Genomic DNA, 15,528 nt, shown 5'->3' with positions numbered 1-15,528 from the left:
CTGTATGAAAGTTGGTCTGAATGTTCATCTTGATGATATCTAGGTCAAGTTTGAAAGTGGGTCACGTGCCATCAAAAACTAGGTCAGTAGGTCAAATAATAGAAAAACCTTGTGACCTCTCTAGAGGCCATATTTTTCATGGGATCTGTATGAAAGTTGGTCTGAATGTTCATCTTGATGATATCTAGGTCAAGTTTGAAAGTGGGTCACGTGCCATCAAAAACTAGGTCAGTAGGTCAAATAATAGAAAAACCTTGTGACCTCTCTAAAGGCCATATTTTTCATGGGATCTGTATGAAAATTGGTCTGAGTGTTCATCTTGATGATATCTAGTTCAAGTTTGAAACAGGGTCATGTGCGGTCAAAAACTAGGTCATTAGGTCTAAAAATAGAAAAACCTTGTGACCTCTCTAGAGACCATACTTGTGAATGGATCTCCATAAAAATTGGTCAGAATGTTCACCTTGATGATATCTAGGTCAAGTTTGAAACTGGGTCACGTGCCGTAAGAAACTAGGTCAGTAGGTCAAATAATAAAAAAACCTTGTGACCTCTCTAGAGGCCATACTTTTCATGGGATCTGTATGAAAGTTGGTCTGAATGTTCATCTTGATGATATCTAGGTCAAGTTTGAAACTGGGTCAACTGAAGTCAAAAACTAGGTCAGTAGGTCTAAAATTATTAAAATCTTTTGACCTCTCTAGAGACCATATTTTTCAATGGATCTTCATGAAAATTGGTCAGAATTTTTATCTTGATAATATCTAGGTCAAGTTCAAAACTGGGTCACATGAGCTCAAAAACTAGGTCACTATGTCAAATAATAGAAAAAACGACGTCATACTCAAAACTGGGTCATGTGGGAAGAGGTGAGCGAATCAGGACCATCATGGTCCTCTTGTTCTAAGATTTTAGACAGACACACAAGTCAGTAGTTTTTAAACGCCCGAAGGGGGCCTCCATGGCCGAGTGGTTAATGTAGCTGACTTCAAATCACTTGCCCTTCATCGATGTGTGTTCGAGCCTCAATCGGGGCGTTGAATTCTTCATGTGAGGAAGCCATCCAGCTGGCTTACGGAAGGTCGATGGTTCTACCCAGGTGCCCGCTCGTGATGAAATAATGCTCGGATGGGCACCTGGGGTCTTCCTCCACCATTAAAGCTGGAAAGTCGCCATACGACGGTGCGACGTTAAATCCCCCCCCCCCCCCCCCAAAAAAAAAACCCCGGTGTCCCTCTGTCCGAGCCAACGTCCTGGAGTCTATGAGTTTCATTCCGTCCCTGTTTCATATGAAATCAGAAGAAGAAAATCATCTAATTTATTCGGTAATTTAGCCCCTAAAGATCAAAGAAAATGCCATATAAACAACATATGTTTGCACGTCCGTCCGTTCTTTAATAATTTCGTGTCCGCTCAGTATCTCTTGAACCCCTTGTGTCAGAATAATTCGTAGCTGCCTGTTGCAAAACGGCGTTAAACCATAAATTGTAAATTTATACTGTATGCTAGCTTAAACAGCAGCTTAAAACAAGTTTATCTCTACGCTATATTGTCTAGTTGATAAAATATTCACTGCAGTATAGAGAGAGAGAGAGTGGGCAAAATAATTAGGTGTTGACAGGTACATGGAATTTTACACAATTTTATGAGAGTTTATCAGTTTTGGTCGCGCTTTAGCGAGAGAAAGACGCATGTTATACATGCAGTATTTTAACGTTGTTTAGAGTCAATTGTGGCTTGATTTTTGAAGGAACGATTTGTTTCTTGATTTATTTGTTGGAGATTGGTGGCGTATATTTTATTGTACATAATTGTTGATTTGCTCGGCGAATATTTTGGTTGTTTGGTTGTTTAATTGTGGTTTTGTTTTGAAGTTGATACTTGGTTGTTGACGGTTGGAATTGTTGGTTCTTTTGTGAAATTGAAATTTTGATTTGGTTGGTTGTTTGAATTTGTGTGTTGATGGGTTCTTTTGAGTTTTAGAGGTGTATAAATTGATTTTCTGCAGTTTGGTGGTGTATCGTTCGAATATATATTTTGCTCTGAGTTAAGAGGATTAATTGTTTGGTTTTGAATTGTTGTTGGTTGAAGCTTGTGCTGGCCGAGCATAAGTATTGAAATAATTGCGATATTTTGTATATCATATATACCTGCGTACATGTGATAAAGTTTGACGAAAAGCGGTGCAAATTTAGTTATACTTGTAGACAGAATGTTTGTGGTGTGTGTTTGACCTAGATGTAAATAGTACGTCACCATGCTTAAGTATATAATGTATATACAGTGAAAAATATACAGAAAAACTACAAAAAAATACACACACGAAAATATATAGGGAAACAATTAAGTGCTAGTTTCCAAGGTAAAGATTAGCCATAGTCAGGCGGTGCACACTACCTCCCTAACCGTTGGTAACGCCTCGCACCGGCCACCATCAAATCCTGACAAACTGGGGGCTCGTCCGGGATCTTTACCAAATTGGCAAATAACTAGCAAAATATTGTTTGAATGCATGTTAAAATATTGTGTTATTTAACGGTGTTTTGAAGTACTGAAAAAGTGTTCAAACGGCGTTCAACATAGTGTTTTTCAGTTGAACAGTATTAGTTGAATACTGAAATTTTAATGATGGATTATGATAAATGGGTTTCGTTGGGCGAGAGATTAGGCCTAAAGGAAGCTGCCTTACTAGAATACGTGCAGAAGAAAGAAGCTGAATGTCTCGAGAGGGACGAACGTAGGGAACGGCGCGACCAGGAACGTCGGCGCGTAGATGCTGAAATGGAGAAAAAAAAACGCTTATTCGAGCTTGAAAAATGCAAGTACATGGCAGATGAGGCCGAGAAGCAGAAGCATATAGAGCTCAAGCTCAGAGAGCAAGAAATTGAACTGATGCGACTGAAAATTGAAGCAGGGACGTCAGCCGATATCAAGCCTTCTGTTGAGGCTCCGCATAGCAGAGGTCTTAGGCCAAAGCTTCCAAAATTTGAAGAGAATAAAGACGACATGGATGCTTATCTTGAACAGTTTGAAAGATTTGCACGTAGCCAAGAGTGGAAAGAAGATACTTGGGTCATAAGCTTGAGTTCTTTGTTAACCGGGAAGGGTCTTGAAGTGTACACTAGTATGCCCCCGGAACAAGCGTCAGACTATCAGGCATTAAAACCAGCCGTTCTTAAAAGATACCAGCTTACGGAAGAAGGTTTTCGGGCTAAATTTAGACAAGGTAAACCAGAGCAAGGGGAGACGGTATTTCAATTCATGGCTCGTCTTGATAGATACTTCAGCAGATGGACGGAAATGGCGGAGGCCACAGATACTTACGACAAGCTGAAAGACTTAATTATTAGAGAGCAGTTTACTAGAACCTGTTCACCGGACTTAGCGCTTTTCCTTAAAGAAAGGAAACCTAAAAGCCGCAACGACGTCATTACTCTGGCAGAGCAGTACATAGATGCTCACGGTGGTACGATTACGTACAGTAAGAATCCCAAATCTAATAATAACTCCAATAAATTCACACCACACCCAGGTCAGTCACCAAGCCCAAAGCCCCCGTCCTATGATAAGGCAGCGCATAAGAAAGTCACATGTTTTATTTGCAACATAGATGGTCACATGGCGAAAGATTGTCGTGATCAAAACAGAAAACGATATGGTGCAGCTGGGATGATGTACAGAGGTCAAAATGGCGGTAGTTACCGCGATAGGCGTGATCCGTCACCAAAGAATTGGCGCATGTGGCCGACAGAAAATAAGCGTGATGGTAGACCAGGTAATGAGAAAATATCAGGCATGTGCATGTCACTTCCTCAGCAAAGCTCATACGAAGGTTGCATAGAAAAGGGGAACCTCAAGCTAGCTAATGGAATTTCAGTTCCAGTAGTTACTAGTAGTTGTACTATTGAATCATTAGAAGGTGAAAGGCAGTTAGACTTGAAGCAGGGTTATGTCGGAGACCAAGAAGTTAAAGTACTTAGAGATACAGGGTGTGAGTTAGCAGTTGTTAGAAAGAAGTTTGTTACAGAAGATCAAATGTTGAAGAAAAACTGCGTAATGATAGCAATTGACGGACGTGCAAGATTAGTCCCTATGGCAAAAATTAACATTGACACACCATACTTCAGTGGTGAAATAGAGGCCATGGTTTTAGAAACCGTAATTTGTGATTTGGTATTAGGCAACATTAGTGGCGTGCTAGATAAACCAGATGACAAATGGGTTGGTCGTGATGCTAGTAAGGTAGAAGCAACGGACACAAATGTAGCTGCTGTAGTCACAAGGGCACAAGCAGAGAAGGAGAAGAAGCCAATGAAACCACTTAAGGTACCTGTAATTAAAGAAGATGAAATAACGGTTGAGTTGCTTAAGAAAGCACAGTCAGAGGATAAGTCATTGAACAGGCTATGGAGATACGCCGAAGAGAAAAAGATAAAGTCGACAAAAGGTGGCAATAAGTACAGATACGAGATAAGCAAAGACGTATTGTACAGGATCTTTGAGACAGGGAAGGGCGATAGGAAAGTAGAAACCAAGCAGATAGTGGTCCCGAAGATATACCAGAAGCGTGTTATGTCTTTAGCACATGAATCTATAGTGGGTGGACATCTTTCAGTTCGCAAGACTGTGGACAGAATTCAGTCAAGCTTTCATTGGCCAGGAATATCAAGCGACGTCATAAGGTTTTGTCGTTCATACGATATTTGCCAGAAAACAGTACCGAAGGGTAAAGTGCAGAAGGTACCGCTTGGTGAGATGCCAATCATCGATGCTCCATTTCAACGGGTTGCTGTTGATTTGATTGGCCCAATTTCGCCTGTATCAGAAAAAGGAAACCGTTACATATTGACCATAGTTGATTATGCTACACGTTACCCTGAAGCAGTTGCTTTACCTAGAATAGAGACAGAAAATATTGCAGAAGCATTGTTAGACATATTCTCGAGAGTAGGTTTTCCTTCTGAAATTTTAAGCGACAGAGGTAGCCAGTTTACATCGCAACTTATGGAAGAAGTATGCAGACTCGTGTCCCTTAAACAGTTTTTTACGACACCTTACAACCCGAAATGTAATGGCCTTTGTGAGAGAATGAATGGAATTCTCAAAAGTATGCTAAAGAAAATGTGCCAAGAGAGACCCAAAGACTGGTATCGATATATATCTGCTGTATTATTCGCATACAGGGAAGTCCCACAAGCCAGTACAGGATTTTCCCCATTTGAATTGTTATATGGTAGAACAGTGAGAGGTCCAATGCAGGCACTGAAGGAACTTTGGACAGAAAGCGAAGTTCCAGAAACCAGGAACACGTATGAATATGTGCTAGATCTACGAAACAGACTAGAAGAAACGTGCAGAATTGCAAGGGAGAGTCTCAGCAATGCACAAGTAGAATACAAACATCATTATGACAAAAAGGCAAGAGCACGAAGTCTCGAGCAAGGAGACAAAGTTTTAGTCCTCCTGCCTACATCTCACAACAAACTCATGTTGCAGTGGAAAGGTCCATTTGAAGTAGCTGAAGTTGTAAACAAATTTGATTATAAAGTGAAGATAGGCGACAGAGTAGGTGTTTACCACATAAACCTTTCGAAGAAATATGAGGAGAGAGAAGATAAGGTCTGCGCAGGTGTAGCAGTTATAGAAGCAGAGATTGAAAGTGAAACTGGTGTAGTTAACGGTGAGAGTTTACTGAACTTAGTAAACACCAGTGGTACAGAGACGTATAGAGATGTTTGTGTAAATGAGCAGTTGTCTAGAGAGCAGAAAGCTGAAGTGTATGCTCTGCTTGAAGAATTTAAAGATATATTCCCTGATGTACCAGGGACAACTCACCTTGAAGAACACAAGATTGATTTGACTGATGAGACACCGATACGTGTTAGGCAGTACACTATACCTTCGCAAAGAGAAAAGACGTTGAAGACGAAGTTAAGAATATGTTAGAAGATAAAGTCATAGAACCAGCAAATTCAGATTACAACTCCCCGGTTGTTCTTGTGAAGAAGAAAGATAATACAAACCGCTTTTGTATAGACTTCAGACGCATTAATTCTTTCACGAGGTTCGACACGGAACCTATGGGTAATGTAGAGGATATTATGGCGACGTTGAGAGAGGACAACTACTTCACAAAGATTGACCTGACCAAAGGTTATTGGCAGATACCAATAGAAGAAAAGTCGAGGCATTTGACCGCATTCTCAACTTCAGAAGGCAGTTACCAGTTAAGAAAAATGCCGTTCGGAATGGTAAATTCAGGGGCAACATTCAGTCGAATGATGAGAAAGTTGTTGGCTGGCATCAAAGATGCAGATAATTATGTGGACGATGTCCTTGGACACACTATAACCTGGGAGAGACACGTAATGATGTTAAGAAATGTATTCACCAGAATTCGGGAAGCAAGACTGACAGTAAAGCCATCAAAATGTATGATTGGATTTGGTAGTATTTCGTTTACCGGCCACGTTGTAGGTGATGGCATGATGCAAATGGAGGACGATAAGTTGGACAAGATACGTAGTGCTGAGAGACCAGAAACTAAGAAGCAACTTAGGTCATTCCTTGGTTTGGCGGGATGCTATAGGAAATTCATCGGGTCCTTCGCAGAGATCGCCGCCCCTTTGACAGACCTTACGAAGAAATGTCAACCAAACAAAATAGTATGGAGGCCAGACCATGAAACCGCCTTCAGGACACTGAAGCAATTATTGACTCGTGCGCCGATATTACGTTTGCCAGACTTCTCCAAACCGTTTGTCTTGCAGTGTGATGCTTCGGATACTGGGGTTGGAGCAGCCCTTCTACAAAGGTTTGATGACGGATAGTTTCCTATTGCATATGCAAGCAAGAAGCTTTTGAAACGGAAGAAGAACTACTCAGTAATAGAGAGGGAATGCCTAGCTATGGTTTTTGGAATTAAGAAATTCCACAAGTACTTGTATGGACAACAGTTTGAACTGCAAACTGATCACGCACCTTTGACCTACATTCAAAAATGTAAAGTTGAAAGCGGTCGAATTATGAGATGGGCCTTGTTCTTGCAGAACTACAAGTTTCGAATCGAGGCTGTCAAAGGAACAGACAACGTCTGTGCAGATTACCTGAGTAGACTGGATACCTGAGGGGTTAGTGTCGAATTATTCTTTGTATTTGGAAAACAGTTGAGTGTTTTCTTGAGTGGGGGGCTGTCAGAATATTTCGTAGCTGCCTGTTGCAAAACGGCGTTAAACCATAAGTTGTAAATTTATACTGTATGCTAGCTTAAACAGCAGCTTAAAACAAGTTTATCTCCACGCTATATTGTACAGCTTGTTAAATCTAGTTGATAAAATATTCACTGCAGTATAGAGAGAGAGAGTGGGCAAAATAATTAGGTGTTGACAGGTACATGGAATTTTACACAATTTTATGAGAGTTTATCAGTTTTGGTCGCGCTTTAGCGAGTGAAAGACGCATGTTATACATGCAGTATTTTTAACGTTGTTTAGAGTCAATTGTGGCTCGATTTTTATGCCCCCACTTTGGGGGGGGGGGGGCATATAGATTTGCCCTTGTCCGTCCGTCCGTCCTTCCGTCTTTCCGACCTTCCGTCCGTCCGTCCTTCCGAGAATGTTGTGTCGCGCCTAGCTCCAAAAGTATTTGACGTAGAGTCACAAAACTTTACAGGAATGTTGGTCAGCATGTGTAGTTGTGCATCTGGGGTTTCGCGTCCGGATTCATTCAGTCATGTAGAAGTTATGGCCCCTGACTTTGTAAAAATTGGTCATTTTAGTGTTGTGTCGGGCCTAGCTCCAAAAGTATATGACTTGAAGTCACAAAACTTTACGGGAATGTTGGTCAGCATGTGTAGTTGTGCACCTGGGGTTTCGCGTCCGGATTCATCCAGTCATGTAGGAGTTATGACCCCTGACTTAGTAAAAAAATGGTCATTTTAATGTTGTGTCGCGCATAGCTCCAAAAGTATTTGACCTAGAGTCACCAAAGTTTACAGGAATGTTGGTCAGCATGTGCACTTGTGCACCTGGGGTTTCGCGTCCGGATTCATTCAGTGTTGTAGGAGTTATAGCCCCTGACTTAGTTAAAAATTGGTCATTTTAATGTTGTGTCGTGCGTAGCTCCAAAAGTATTTGACCTAGAGTCACCAAAGTTTACAGGAATGTTGGTCAGCATGTGCAGTTGTGCACCTGGGGCTTCGCGTCCGGATTCATTCAGTATTGTAGGAGTTATGGCCCATGACCTGGGATAAAATTGTCATTTTAATGTCATGTAGTGGGGACATCTGTGTCCCATGGACACATTTCTAGTTGAAGGAAAGACTTGTTTCTTGATTTATTTGTTGGAGATTGGTGGCGTACATTTTATTGTACATAATTGTTGATTTGCTCGGCGAATATTTTGGTTGTTTGGTTGTTTAATTGTGGTTTTGTTTTGAAGTTGATACTTGATTGTTGACGGTTGGAATTGTTGGTTCTTTTGTGAAATTGAAATTTATGATTTGGTTGGTTGTTTGAATTTGTGTGTTGATGGGTTCTTTTGAGTTTTAGAGGTATATAAATTGATTTTCTGCAGTTTGGTTGTGTATCGTTCGAATATATATTTTGCTCTGAGTTTTGCAGATTAATTGTTTGGTTTTGAATTGTTGTTGGTTGAATGCTTGTGCTGGCCGAGCATAAGTATTGAAATAATTGCGATATTTTGTATATCATATATCGAGGGTTCAACGCAATAAGGGCGTATCTATGTAGATACGCCCTTATTGCGTTGAACCCTCGATATACCTGCGTACATGTGATAAAGTTTGACGAAAAGCGGTGCAAATTTAGTTATACTTGTAGACAGAATGTTTGTGGTATGTGTTTGACCTAGGTGTAAATAGTACGTCACCATGCTTAAGTATATAATGTATATACAGTGAAAAATATACAGAAAAACTACAAAAATACACACACGAAAATATATAGGGAAACAATTAAGTGCTAGTTTCCAAGGTAAAGATTAGCCCTAGTCAGGCGGTGCACACTACCTCCCTAACTGTTGGTAACGCCTCGCACCGGCCACCATCAAATCCTGACACCTTGACAGATTTCAAAGAAACTTGACACAAATGATCAACACACCAAGTGGACGTGCAGAGCGTATGTTTTGGATGGCTCACTTCAAGGTCAGGGTCACACTTAGTGGCCAAAGTTCATATCAGTTTGTTTCGTGTCCGCTCTGTAACTCTTGAACTGCTTGAAGGATTTCAAAGAAACTTGGCACAAATGTTCACCACACCAGGACGACGTGCAGAGAGCATGTTTCGGATTCGTTTCAAGGCCAAGGTCACACTTAGGGGTCAAAGGTCATATATGACTTTGCTTTGTGTATATTTCTCTGCATTGCAGTGCTCTTGTTTTTATTTGGCAGATCCCATTTTTGTTCAATTACGTATTTTTTTTGCTTCGAATTAATTCCCTTTTATTTTAATATAAATGGCTTATTTTGAAATGTATTTATTATTGGCCTTCGGGAAAAACCGAAACCACTTTTCTGTGGTATAACATGGATGGTTCCTCCAATTTTTAGGTGTATTTTGATAAACCTTACCTGGTAAGTAATTTTTTGTGGACTTAGATTTTTTTGCTTCCCTTTGTTGTTCCTATCCTTTAGGCTTCAACAGTCAAGTATTCTAAATTTCGCTGCCATCCTCTGATGTAACCCTTCGGGCGTATATTGCCCGCTTGGCGGAGCTCTTGTTTAACTCCCTGAGGCCGATATCATAATATACATGTTGCGGCGAGATAAGAATTACCATCTGACGTCGAAGAACATCATCTGATTTTCTCATAATCACACTCGCAGGCAGTCAGTTGAAATCATGCATGGAAATATTATTAACATGGGTGTAAATTGAACTATACTTATAAAATCTTCCAAGTTTGAACAAATATTTATATTTATCCACTTTCGTCCATAAGTTATATCCAAAAAGAATTATAATTTCACGTCGAAACATTCATCATTTTTACACACCTACATGTATTGCGTTTAATAAATATTTGAATATTTCCGATTTTATTACTTTTTCACATGTAAACACATTAGATTCCAATAAATAGAAATACATTATTAACACGGAGTATTTACATCATCATTACTCAAAATTAACACCCATTTTTGAGTGAATATCGATAGTTTATTTTGATGTATAATTTATTTCTAAACATGTACACAAATGTTGTGTGACACGCACTGAGACAGTTAAATTGTAATATTTACACCTATCTTTGAAGAATTATTAAATTTACCAAAAGCGTTTATTTACACACATTTTTATGTATGAAACATGTTTTGCTGTGTTATTTTTATTCATTTGAATTTAATGCGATGTAAGTGTAAGAATTTTTCAGCTTTGTAAAAGTTAACATTTTCTGACCATTCGTTTCTCTGATAATGAAATTTCATCGTCAGAATCATCATCCGACGGACTGATACGTCAAGATCAGCATGATAATGAATATTTCCTTCAATGTAAGAAAAATCTCGGGCAGCCGACATTATTTTAATCTTTTGAAATACAGTATGAACGAAACACAGCGGAGTTCGTCTTTTTTATTTCCTTTAACGAATATTTACAAACATTTATTTTAACAAGAAAACTAATTATTAGCATAATTAATAATTATAACATCTAAGAAATAATAGCCGGTATGCAAAATAATTTTGCTTTTATCAGGATTATCAAAAATTAACAAATATGTGACGCAATCAGCATGATCTCGGTGCCGCGACTATACTCGTCAATCGCCGTCCTGGGGAGTCCTGATAACGCGCGTAAAGTCGGATATCGACGCTACAGGGGTAGAAAATATAGCGCCTTTAGTCGCATTTCGGCCCCAATGAGTTAATAGCCCAGTTACACATACGGCGCGGATAGGTACGTGTAGCCACGGATAGAAACGTAGTAATCCGTATCGATCTATACCTGAGCCATACGGATTAGTACGGATTGGTACCGATTGATACGGATTACTACTTCAAGGTTAGGCTCAGGTACGGATTGCCGGATCGCCCGCTTAGCTCAGTAGGTAGAGCGTTGATCTACGGATCGCAGGGTAGCGAGTTTTGTCCCCGGGCGGAGTGTACATTCTCCGTGACGATTTGAGAAAAGACATTGTGTCTGAAATCATTCGTCCTCCGCCTCTGACCCATGTGGGAAAGTTGGCAGTTACTTGCGGAGAACAGGTTTGTACTGGTACAAAATCCAGGAACACTGGTTAGGTTAACTGTCTGTCGTTACATGACTGAAATACTGTTGAAAAACCCCAAAACTAAACAGGTACGGATCGATACAGATTACTACGTTTCTATCCGTGGCTAGACATACCTATCCGCGCCATATGTGTGGCTGGGGTATAAGACATTAGAATTTAGGCTTGGGGTTTTTAGAAGAGGTCTTATTCAAGAATGTTTGAACACTTTGGGCACATACGCAGCGTCTAGAGAAGCATTTATGTTAAAAACTGTCGGGATATGATCTAGTTCACAAGATTTGTTTGCTGACTTTTTAATTGTTGAGGTTTGAGTAAACTCAACATAACTGACACCTGTGTTTTCAGTTTCTATGTCATCTAAATCAGATACAGATTGTGTTTGCAATATTATATTGTTTCTGATTGTTTCGATCTTTCCAATAAAGAAGTCACTGAAATCTTGTGCGGGATGCTGTGGAGATGAATGGGATGATAAAATCACCTCATTTGTATCGCCAAGAAGAGTTTTGGTAATCTTAGATAAACTTATGATCACTCACACTTGAGTCAATTTTGCCCGTATAATATTCAACACGGGCTTGTTTTAGCATCTTATTCACTTCAGAATACTGTGTTCAGTAAATTTGTTGACCGATTGTGAGTTAACATTCACGCCATTTCCGCTGTAATTTTTGTTTCGCTACGTGAAGTTGCTCGGTATACCAAGGACATGGATGTCCTAACACAGTAGGTTTTGTAGTCAAAGGGGCGTGTTTGTCTACTATAGAAATAAACTGATTTGAATATTTCGCTACAAATTAATCGATATCAGATGGAGCACATTGAGTGTTAAAGAAATCTCTTTTCGTATATCTTCTCGGAACGAGTCAATGTCGATGGAACGTGATTTCCCTTATTGCCCTTTAATTGTTTAAAAAATCACATATTTGTACATAACAAATTGGTCGAATTTCATTAAACATCTTTCATTTTTTCTATGAACATTTATTATCATGGGAAAACGTGTACCCATACCAGGTCACCCCCGCCGCCTTGGTCACACCCATTCCCCTCCCCACCCCTCCCCCCAAAAAGTTTCTTTTTCATTCCTTTATTTTTTTCAAACCTTCCATTAATATTTGTCAACATGCAAAGTTGTACTTTTTCTCCACCTCGCTCCTCCACCCAGTTATGCCCACCACCCTGATCATGCTTCCCTCCCCAACCCCTCCCAACATTTTTCATTTTCCATCAGTATTTATAATGAATATCTGAAGTTCTGTACCCTCAAAAGGTCATCCCCGCCCCCATAAAAGAATTATATATATATATATATATATGGTATATTGTGTTGGTGATTTAGTTCATATAAATTCTCTCTACTATATATATATATATATATATATATATATATATATATATATATATATATATATATTTTCCATTCCTTTAAAAAAAAAATATTCAAACCTTCAACATGTGAAGTTGTAACCGCCAGCCATGTTCAAGACATCTTACTTGATTATGCTCTCTTAAGGATATCTGTTCTTTTAAGTTCGATTGGACATGTTAAACAGCAACACATGGTTCCAAACTACTTGAAGACAATATTTCGTTCTAGTTACACTTCAAGCTCACATTTCAAATGACTCCATTTAATTCTAAAAGCTAAGCTATTTACAGTAAACATATTCTATTCAAAATAACTTCATTAGTCATGATCAACGTAACATACATTTATTATGTACTCGAATATCACAGCAAAATGATCACGTTGGAAAAATCGACCTTTTTACTCCTGTCTTCACTCTTTAAGTCGAAGATTTCTCATCCGATCTTCACCAAACTTGAACAAAATGTGTTTGTCCATAAGTCCTTAGTCAGGTTCGATAATTAGCCAAATCGTACAGGCATTTTGGAGTTACGGCCCTTGAATTACCGAAAAATCGGCCTTTTTGCTCTTGTCCACACTCTAAGTCAGACATTTCTCATCCGATCTTCCCCAAATTTGAACAAAATGTGTTTGACCATAAGACCTCGGACAATGAGCCAAATTGGTCAAGGCATTTTGGAGTGAGTTAACAGTATATAAAACCAGACTTGCTATTTAGCTGATTAGGCAGTTGTGGGAGACATTCGCTTTTCTCAAAAGCAGCTCTAGTTGCCTTTGATTTAATGAAAAATGCCCAAAAATGCCCGTCCGCAGCCATTTTTCAGTAACTGTCAGGTAGAATTTCATAAAACTTGAAATAAACATGCACCAGCACACTGCAATAATGCCCGTCATTTTTTGATTGGTCAATTTTCCTTAGAGTTATTGCCCTTGATTTAATGAAAAATCCACGTCTGCAGCCATTTCTCAGTAACAAGCTGGTAGAATTTATAAACATGTGAAGTTGTGTACCCACACCTGGTCACCACCTTGCCTTGGTCACACTCCTTTCACCCCGAAACAAAAAAAAGCATTCATTTTCTGTTGAATTGGTTTTTACTATTGAAATTATTTGCTTCTTAGTACTTTTTGCCGGATATATTTTTTTTGCCATTCCTCACCACAAACCCTTTCGGCGGGGGATACCAATTGCTTGTTGTGTCACTATTTTTCAGTAAATGAAGATGGAAGTTAAGGTCTCCGATATTGATGGTGGTCTTGTCAATTATAGCATATGTAGTTGCCCCCATCTGTTTTGAGCCTGGCTCAAATGTGTGGAGGCCATTCATCTGGCTTACGGAAGGTTGGTGGTTCTACCTAGGTGCCCGTTCATGATGAATGATGCGTGGATGGGCACCTTGGGTCTTCCTCCACATCACCATAAAAAGCTGGAAAGTCACCATATGACATATAATTTCGTCAGTATGACATTGAGCAAAAAAAGAATGAAAAAAAGAGAAAAGGACTGGTCTCAAATTTCTTCAAATGGAACCACCCGGTCTCTTCAAGTAAAAAGCTAGGTTACTAGGTCAGAGCGAAGAAAAACCTTTTTAACGCTCTCTGGGTGACATTTTTCTATTTGATGAGCACCATGTTTTGTCAGAATATTTGTTTCTATGAAATCTAGGTCTGAATGAGGTCAAATGCTAGATCACAATGTTCATCCACAGAAACGACTTGTTAACACCCAAGGGACCACTTTTTTCTGTTTTATTTTCAAAAAACCCTTGTCGGAATGTTTGTTTCTGTTAAAATAAGGTGAAATTTGAAAATGGATTGTTTAGGCTAGGTCAAGAAATAGGTCAGACCCTAGAAAGACCATGTTAATAATCTAGAGGCCACATTTTCTGCCTGATAGTCTGAATATTTATCGGTTTAAAATCAAGCGTAACTTTGCTTGGGTAATAAAGTAAGTAGCTAGGTCAAATCATTAAAAAAAAACTTAGCGAATGATCTAACTGATTTACATAAAACTTTGTCAGCGTGTTTGTCCACTTCATCTTATTTATTGCATGTATGAAAATGAGTTAAAATGATCTCATAGAAATTTATTTCAGTGATACTGTATTAAGCTTGGCCAAATCATTCTAGTTCGACAAAAACATGGCAATCAAAATTGGTAGTCACTTTTTCATTTATAAACAGTATTAAACATATATTGTAAGTGTGACCCACTATCAAGTCTGTGATACTCAGTATGTCCTCTATGGCCTTTTGTCAAACAGGAAAAAGCCACGAGTCCAGTGTCAATGCCCTGTTTATGAAACAAAACTGGCCTGTAAAATTAGGTTAGATTGACATATTGCCACCAACATTGGTGTAAAGCAAATTTACCTGGTGACCTAGGTTGGGATTGTTCATCTGTGATCTTTCATTGCCAAAATGGTATGTTGGTAGCAAGCACTTTAAGATTTGCAGCTAGTGTAAAAATCAAGTTCACTGTTGCTGAAATAGAAGGCCTGCTAAATAACACATATAGTTCGGGACATATGCTCATTAGCAGTGACAGACCTTTTCATTAACAGATATTAAAAGGCACTCAATTTCAAGTTTGCACTACAGACCAAGTAATTGTTACACTTTACAAACGTTAGTACTTAGGGATTATTTAACTAGAAGATGTGCATTTAAGGTGTATACAATCAGGTTTTGTACAATAGTATTTTGCAATGCTTTGTCAATATTGTCTTGCCTTATTCAAGCTTCTTATTGTCTTAACCTGTAGCGCTGATAAAATCAAATATGTGCTGGATTTCGACAAAATGGAAGAGTATCCTGCGGATAATGAAAGTGATGTCGTTACAGTTTTACGTAGGGATCTAGTGAAGCGTAAGTAAATGATTAATTAGTCCAAGAATA

The 15,528-nt window shown here is 39.0% G+C and overlaps 1 protein-coding gene across 1 annotated transcript in view; it reads left to right on the top strand.

Annotated features, from left to right (window-relative positions):
• The window catches only part of LOC123547551 (protein mono-ADP-ribosyltransferase PARP14-like), a 97,661-nt gene that overhangs the window by 67,788 nt on the left and 14,345 nt on the right, over nucleotides 1-15,528 (top strand). The window contains exon 9 of the mRNA XM_053551820.1: nucleotides 15,395-15,498. Coding sequence (XP_053407795.1) covers nucleotides 15,395-15,498 — 104 coding nt within the window. The remainder of the gene's footprint in view (nucleotides 1-15,394; nucleotides 15,499-15,528) is intronic.

This window comes from Mercenaria mercenaria, chromosome 9, assembly GCF_021730395.1.
Source record: "Mercenaria mercenaria strain notata chromosome 9, MADL_Memer_1, whole genome shotgun sequence".
Taxonomy (NCBI): domain Eukaryota; kingdom Metazoa; phylum Mollusca; class Bivalvia; order Venerida; family Veneridae; genus Mercenaria; species Mercenaria mercenaria.
This window is presented reverse-complemented; position numbering and strand designations above follow the sequence as displayed.